The sequence below is a fragment of the Trachymyrmex septentrionalis genome, unplaced genomic scaffold (assembly GCF_001594115.1).
Source record: "Trachymyrmex septentrionalis isolate Tsep2-gDNA-1 unplaced genomic scaffold, Tsep1.0 scaffold37, whole genome shotgun sequence".
NCBI classification, from domain to species: domain Eukaryota; kingdom Metazoa; phylum Arthropoda; class Insecta; order Hymenoptera; family Formicidae; genus Trachymyrmex; species Trachymyrmex septentrionalis.
The window spans coordinates 5,902,642-5,910,849 of NW_017305536.1; the positions used below are offsets into that span (position 1 = coordinate 5,902,642).

The window sequence follows — 8,208 nt, forward strand, 5'->3', positions numbered from 1 at the left end:
CGACAACATATATTGTCAACATAAAATATTTAACGCAACGAGACACATTAAATTATTTCTTTTGTACAAAATTACTGATAACTTTTAAATAAAATTTTGAATAGATTTCCGCTGTTATATACGTTACATGTCAGTAAACTGACACAGATACCGAACTGTTAATTATAAGCTACTGTTATTATTACTTTGTTGTACACATATAGCGTAAAATAAGAATATTAAAATTTCTGTGCAAGACGAAAGCAGCACGACATAATGATTTAAATAAGATAAAAATCTTCATTTGTACAGTTCATTATTTAACGTATATCGTGCTGCATTTGCTTTGAGTAATAATGGTGCTCAGACATGAATCATCCTGACTGTAAAAATTAGAAAATTGTATTATATCATAGTGAATATAAAAGTCATATTTATGCTCTATTATCAAATAGTAACGATACAAAGAAGAAACACAAATCAGGTGCTAAGTCTTATTTCTGAATGCTGCTGTTATTTTAACTGATTCTATTTTTGCGATGTATCAAGTACTTCTCATTTCCATAAATTTGTATCATATTCTAATGTTATAATTTCCAGTACTAAACACTTAAAATTATAGCGCCAATGTTAAAGTAAACATAATTATACAGCAATGTAGTCCTTCAGTCTTTCTCTCATTTCAGCTAACTGTCATGGATCAATTCTTTATGCTCGTTATAATACATGCAAATTTATGATTTTTTGATGATTAAATCACTCATTGGATTAATGAAAATCACTCTCGTCTTCATTACAACTTTAACGTTATATGTATAATATGTGCGATGTAGATCGTATCGTAGGATAAGAGGAAAGAGACAGTTGGTCCTCCTTTGATATCGGATATAGCAGCACATGCATATGTAACATTTTTATTTATGTCCAAATCTAGTACTCACGATTTTTCAAAAATCTTTCAACGAGAGATGTTTCTTCAGTGAAATTCTTCATTTCTCTTTCATTGCATGCGTGACTCAATTTATATACTAGCTATTTTATACAATGCAACAACAATTAAAAAAGCTTTCATTTTCTAGAGAATTTATACTTTTATCGGATATTACAAATAACAAGTAAATATACAGTACGCACTACCTCATATTTTATACAATGCCGGACAGCAGCTATCTGTAGTGATATAAGAGCTCTGTCTTAACTTACATTATTGTTTAGCATTTGGACGATTTGGATGTTACAAATTCTTATCGACACATACATCCAAGAAGATTTAAAATAAATCGATTGTACATCGACAAATTGTAACTGGACCGATGGTGGAGGTTGAAGACAATATTCTGGTGTGCATCACTTTTTCACTCGATATTTTTTCTACTTTTACGTTTGATCAAAGAAATTAATGCAGAGATACACTGCTAATTGAAATCAAATTTCCATAATAATGTGCTACATATAGTCAAGCAGTGTCACTGTGTGTAGTATTTCAACAATTCTTCGTATCTTAATATATATAGAAGCTTCTCTAGTATCATTTCAGCACTGGTAGATCGCTAATGTCACGATCGTGAAAAATAAAGTCTTACCAAAAATGAAGAGATATAAATTATATGAAATTAATGAAAGTTTGTACAAATTAATTTGAAAATCACATATTTTTCTACAGCAAAATAGTTTTGTCAATTTAAATAATAGTATCAAAAATACATATATTATTATAATAATAAATTTAAACAACCCAAAATACAATATAAACTTATTTACGCGTATACATACTATTATTGCTCCAATGTGCTACAACACTGATAAATGGATGCAAGGTTTCATTCAATGTGTCCAATCTAGCCCAGCTTCATCACAAGGTTTGATTAAATTTAAGTATTCCACCCTAAAATAAATACTGTTTACATAAAATATTTCTCTCTCTCTCTCTCTCTCTCTCTCTCTTTCTCTGAGACAAGTTATTTAGGAACTTTCATTTTATTCACTTTTTATAAATTATAATACCACATTACATTGCCTCTACATGTTAACGGCAATTAAGCACCAAGTGAAAATGTCATTCACTTACAATGCTACTTCATGGCGAGCGTCTGTTTGAGATGGCGCATGAGGTGGCTGCCAACATCATGTACCTCAGGCCATTGTTTTAACACAAATACTATTCCCAGTACAACGAATGTAGTCGTTAATATACGCACCCTGCACATGAAACAATGAGGCTTAGTACAGCTGTAACAGACATGCGAAAACAAAACAAAATAATGAATGTGCAAAATAAATTCAGATGATTGCAGTGATTGCGATAGATTATAATATGAAGATGAATAAAATATATAAATTATTTACTAATACATACAAATATCCATTATTGCACAATTATATTTTAACTTTCTACTTACATTGCATAGAAATCTAGAGATATTTAACAGAAATGAATATAGATATGATAGAGAATAAAAATCTAAATGGTTCATTAATTGTTTAATATCTCTAGAACGCAGAAAGTAAAACGAAAAAGTGCTATCAAAAGAATAAAAGAGCAAAAAATATCTCAACAATAAGCTTACCTAGTTCTGAGAAAAGGCATCATAATACCAGCACCCGTTGCAACAAGGAGCAAAACAACTTGCAATACTGTCAATACTACATTTATCAATTTTACAACTAACGCTCTCGCATTGCTATTATCTAAACCCTCCAATGTCACATATTGTTGATGCTGTTGTTGTTGATGTTCCATTTTACAAATTTTAGTTTGACAACTCTCTAACATCTCATGTATATCTCGTAATCTATCTTCACTTTGATATTGCACTTTCTCTTCCATATCTGTGATAGTCTGCTTCAAGTTTTCTACTTCGTTCTGATGCAATTCTGTTAAATCATTAATCTGTTCTTCTAAACGTTCGCATCTAAAACGTTCTTCTTGGAGGGAATGGGAAAGATATGTCACTTCCTGCTGTAATGTCTAAAAAAAAAAGATTAGTCAAATATTTGTGAAAATAGTTGTATGCAGGTAATTTTTTTTTAGTTAGAAAATATATTTTAGTTTGAATTACCGTATATATTTAAATAAAATTAAATACAAACCTTTACACTATCTAATTTTTCTCTCATTCGATCAAGATTCTCCCGGTGTTCCTGTAGTTCTGCAAAAATAGATTTGAGACTCAAGGCTGCATTATTACTGTGACATGTATGCGGCTGTCCTCTACTACCAGGGCCGCTTTCACTAGTTACGCTAGAACACTCCGATCCTTCCTCAGACGGAAACTTCATAGCCGCTGCACTTTGAGTAGATCCCAAACTGCATCCACCCGGAAGCGTAGCCGATCCATGGTGAGTTTTATCATCTTCAACGCTAGCGTTATCACCATTACCTGCATGCGGTGTATCGTTTACATAAAAAGTCGAGCCATCTGTAGAGACACAGAGGTGACAAGTTAGAATGTTATCCAATACCAAAGCTTGGCCTTTTGAAGTAATATTATTTTTAAAGTTAATATATTATTCAGTTTTCTCAAACAATAGTTAAGTCTCGTCCTGTTTTATTTGTCTTGCACCTTTTTTATTTTTTAAAAGGTCAATAATTTCACAATATAAAATGCATTTTTTAAATCGTGATAGTAATAAAACAATTAGTTATTATGTATTTTAGCATCATTATAAGAGAGTATTGGATAACTGACAGTAAATAAAGAAAAGCAAATGTGTAATTATAGAAGCCATTGTAAATCATCTAATATTTTGCAACATAATAATATAATGTTAAATAAATATATGCAACATAACGTGTGGTAAAATTATATCGAGTAACTGTTCTGCATCAAAAAAAGAAGTAATAAGCACAATGAAAGCAAAGAATATATACTATATAAAATAATTAATTTTTAATCATACTTATACACTTTACAAACAATAATGTATTATCATTAATCATTTTTTTGTAAAGAAGATAGAAGCTTAAAGCAGCTAAAAAAATAAGAATACTGTGCATGAAGCATATAATAAAGTGTAGTGTAACTCTCGCTCTTTGGACAACACATTACTTACTACTTTCAACTGCCATGATAGCAAAAACGTTAAAAGATATTTATTTTCTTATCTAAATATATTTCACATTTTTAAATAAATGGAAATGACAAGAATAGATTATGTAAGAATCATACTGTAAGAATTATACGACTTTATTTTCTGCATTTAATAAATTGTTTTTTTTAACATTTAAATTGTTGTTTTAACCAGGTAACATGTTATACTTCAGCTTGAATCACTGTAAAATTCACTGGAAATTTATTGACACTGTTACTTACGTGATAAAGTATTTATATTATCGGCACTTCCAAATTTGTTTTTAATAAGATGAGCAAACTCTCTTGGCTTAGACATTACAGTTCTGCAATAGAATATGATTAAACATAAATAAGCGTATAACGTTTTGCTTAACTGTACTTTTAAAAATAATTTCTTGTAAATAATTAAGAAAATATATCCTATTAATTTTAAATTGGAAGGATATTAATGGCAGTGATGAATCAACCACATAAGAATAGATTTTCAGCATATTTGAGCATGGGATCTATTTTTATATGAACACTCACCCTGAAAAACCAGTGATTCCATCCCTGATGTTTCCTCCCACATGTCTGGAATACAAGCCCAAATTAGCCAAAGATATTGCTTTCAACGCTTATCAAATAATATAATATATGTATATTTATATAGATTTTATTCAGTGATAAAATTTAAATATTTTTTTAAATAGAATTACAATTAAAAAAATCATTTATGTATAACTCACTTAAGTCCTTGTCCCATGTCGCGTAACATTTCCCTCGGTTGTCTATGACTCGTCGGTGCACCATTCATTTCATAATTTCTTAATTTTTTTGTGTAGCTGTCTAACTTTTTTTGTAACTGTGAAATACTGTGCGCCGATTTTTGATTCTTCTTTTCGAATACCGTCTTAATCCTAGTTAATTGCTGCTTGTCCGCATTAGCAGCCAATTTCAAATATTCATTGACGTTTTCTAAAGAGCAAATGACATATAACAACATTTTGTTTTTGTGTGTATTAATTAAATTTAAAAAGCTTTGTATTACCATCCCGCGTGGTTTGTTCTATTCTTATCTGTTCTCGCGTTTTAGCAATTTTGCTTTGAATATGTTCAATAGCTTGACGAACTCGTGCTGCACTAGAGTCGACATCATCGGTTATCAACTCAGAAGAACCATTTGATAGGAACGATTGGGTTGTGTGATATTGTTCCTATAAAATACAATAATATTTTTCATTCAAAGTTGTACAAAAAAACATAAAAACTATAACGTTAATCGTAACTATAGAACTAAAAACAATAAATAAATAAATAAATAAATAAATGACGTAATTTAAATAAAAAACAATTTATACTGTTATTTTTTGTAGAAAATTGTAAGAACTTTAAATTTATTTATCGGCTAAAAGTCTAAAAATAAACAAAACTAATATAACTAGTATATTTAAAATATACGCATAGAGTTATATTATTTTTAAATTCATAACTTTGACTACATATTAATGATTGATGACTTTGCAACCTATTATGTTAGTATACAATAGCAATATTATGTAACTCTTTTTATATAAGAGCACAAAGACGTGCTATAGATTGCATATACACATTAGATCTAGGTAAAGTAATAATCTTGCTGTTTTTGATGCAGAACACTTATTATCTTATACCTCATTAGACTCGAGGTATTTAAAATGAATCAGAAATACATACTCCTTCATCATCAGTCGGTGGATGAACATTTGGCACAAACTCGTCTGGTTCGGCAGTGTTTGAAGTACTACTTGGTTCATCCATGGCATCCCCCATGCGGATTAAATTTCCTGGTGACCTTTGTCTGTTGCTGCCTTTCATGTTGAGGCTACTTCCGGTACCGCCACCACCACTACTTCCACTGCCTGTGCTACCCTCTCCTTGAGAACTGAAACAAATATTAAAATGTTTATAAAATATACAAATGTTTATTTATTATTATAATTTTTCTAATTTTTTTACAGATTTAATCTGTTTAAAAATTAAATTAAATTAAACAAATTTTAAAATTTAGAATATTATAATTAGCATAGTAGTAAAAATAAGTTAACAGATAAGTAAATTATACATATATACATATGTAAATAGATTTTGTATGATTCATAGAAGAAATTGAATACTAAATGACATGCAATAATAGTAAATTGTACGTATGTCTATTATACTAATAGAATCTTACATTGGGGCATTACGCAATCTTGGAGTATGATCCAAGTTTGCTGTCGGTTGTTGCTGCAGTTGAGACGTCGAAGTTGTCCTACTAGGAGATCCACTGCGCGAACTGTTTTTACTAGAGGTGTTCACCATCAAGCTTGCCATACCTTTGTTCTAAGAAGGTTGTCATCTATCTACTTCGTTTCAATAAGTTCAGGTTGAACCTATATACATAAATTACAGATATAAAAATAGTGTAAGGTACAAAAGTAGTACAATATTGTATAATATTTTATAAAGTAACAATGATCATGTCATTACTGTTGCTATTATTAATCTATTTTTATTAGAATCAATCAATAAATTAATATTTGATCATTTTAAGCTGTAAAAAGCAAAAGATACCATTCTAATAATTAGTATCAAAAATTAATTAAAAATTTATATCATACGAGAGAGATTATCTTTTGATATTATTAGATAAATTTAATATCAAGGAGTGTAAACGATATCGGACTTATGATCATTTTTTATCTTGCTGTGATTCATAAATTCTTCCTTAAAATAAACCGCGGCAAAACAAGTAAGCTTAATTGCGAAAGCTTATATATCTCAATATGCATTCATTTATAATTTTATTCTAATATCGATATTTATGCATCATATATGTAAGGATAAAAAAAAACATAAAGTATAAAAAATTACAGAACAAACACTCCGCAACGGTTGAACCCCAATTGGTCTATCTTCGGCAGTAATTTTCTCCCTAAGAGGTTACATTATCTAATTTATACTTTAAATATACATTGAGCACAGAGACTGCATCTAAATTTAGAATGAAAGAGGATACTTCACATAAGGAGAAATATATTCACGTTTCAGTTGCAGAAAAATTATTTCTATTAATATATAAATAAATTCATTATAAATATTATTTGTACTTCGTTAAACCCAAAAATTCTATAGGTTTAAAACAATTTTTTAATTAAATTATATTAAGATAAAGCTTTTTACTTAATATAGATAAGTTGTATATTTATATTAAAAATTTTATAATTATAAACATAAAAATTATGTACCAAGAACTGTTTTTTTTATTCTCTGTCCATAGTCATAGTGGAAAGTGCTGTATAAGCACTACTTTTCTCTTAGTTCTACGTCGTATCACTGCCTTTAATTTGATCATATTAACTGATGAATCATTGCTATTATCATAACTACCAATGCTGATTTGTAAGAATGCCATATTAGTGAGGATCATAGTCCGAATAATAGTTCTTTTAAAATTCTATATCTACCTCATTCATGTTCCGGTTAACATTTAATTATTTAAGATATAAATACCAAATAGGAATACACTAAGTATGAAAAAGATTAGAGACTCTGTAACAGAGTCTGGCCACGAGATGATAAATTTCTGATTGGTCTGTTTTTGCAACTTCAGTAAGATATCAGAATGAATAAGATAAGTAAATATAAATTAGAATGAGATAGCATATATGAAGAGATAGTGTATATTCTCTTCTTTCTCTCTCTTGTTTTAATAAAATTGCTCGTCATAAGATTTCTAAAAAAGACAAAATCGAAGCCGAATATTCTTCCGCATTTAAAATATGCAAAAATCTGATTAGCAAACAAAATTAGAATGAGGAAGAGGAGAGAAACCAGTTTTTTAGAGCGATCATTAGTTTTGCCAATTCATGAATGACGAGGAACTTAGTTTGGCTAGCACATTGACATAAACATAGATTAAATCAAACTTGCCGATCACGTGGCTGGCGAAAGTCTCGGCGGTGATCTTTAGACGGCATCTGGGTGGCTGAGCACAAGTTCACAAAACGCCACACACATACGACGGTCCCGCGGTGGTGAGACGCAGGGCGAAGATAACACCGCGCTGTCACAGTCTGTCACGGACGGTCGTGCGTTGTCACTGCCACGTCCTCGGACTGCTCCAGGAGAAATGGAAGGTTCAGTCTCTGGACTT

The 8,208-nt window shown here is 30.0% G+C and overlaps 1 protein-coding gene across 4 annotated transcripts; it reads right to left on the reverse strand.

Moving 5' to 3' along the window:
• Positions 1-1,744: 1,744 nt before the first annotated feature.
• Positions 1,745-8,185, reverse strand: LOC108750828 (transmembrane and coiled-coil domains protein 2). 4 transcript variants are annotated; one of them, XM_018490619.1, is made up of 11 exons: positions 7,986-8,185; positions 6,247-6,445; positions 5,748-5,955; positions 5,083-5,248; positions 4,781-5,009; positions 4,581-4,625; positions 4,293-4,375; positions 3,070-3,398; positions 2,547-2,947; positions 2,048-2,208; positions 1,745-1,864 (listed from the first exon to the last, which is right to left on the reverse strand). In XM_018490619.1, exons 2-10 carry the CDS (start codon positions 6,384-6,386, stop codon positions 2,052-2,054), a joined length of 1,758 nt encoding a protein of 585 aa, XP_018346121.1. In that variant the 5' UTR covers positions 6,387-6,445; positions 7,986-8,185; the 3' UTR covers positions 1,745-1,864; positions 2,048-2,051. The 4 variants fall into 4 exon arrangements, with proteins under 4 accessions (XP_018346121.1, XP_018346122.1, XP_018346124.1 ...); XM_018490620.1 differs by lacking the exon at positions 7,986-8,185 and adding an exon at positions 4,033-4,041 and having other exon boundaries at positions 3,070-3,359; positions 6,247-6,386; XM_018490622.1 differs by lacking the exon at positions 7,986-8,185 and having other exon boundaries at positions 3,070-3,359; positions 6,247-6,386.
• Positions 8,186-8,208: the final 23 nt, after the last annotated feature.

Coding starts and splice junctions, on each gene's coding strand:
- LOC108750828 (XM_018490619.1), bottom strand. CDS start 6,386: ATGGCAAGCTTGATGGTGAACACCTCTAGTAAAAACAGTTCGCGCAGT. Junction 5,956..6,246: donor AGATTGCGTAATGCCCCAAT/GTAAGATTCTAT, acceptor TATTTGTTTCAG/TTCTCAAGGAGAGGGTAGCA. Junction 4,376..4,580: donor GGAATCACTGGTTTTTCAGG/GTGAGTGTTCAT, acceptor ATTCTATTGCAG/AACTGTAATGTCTAAGCCAA.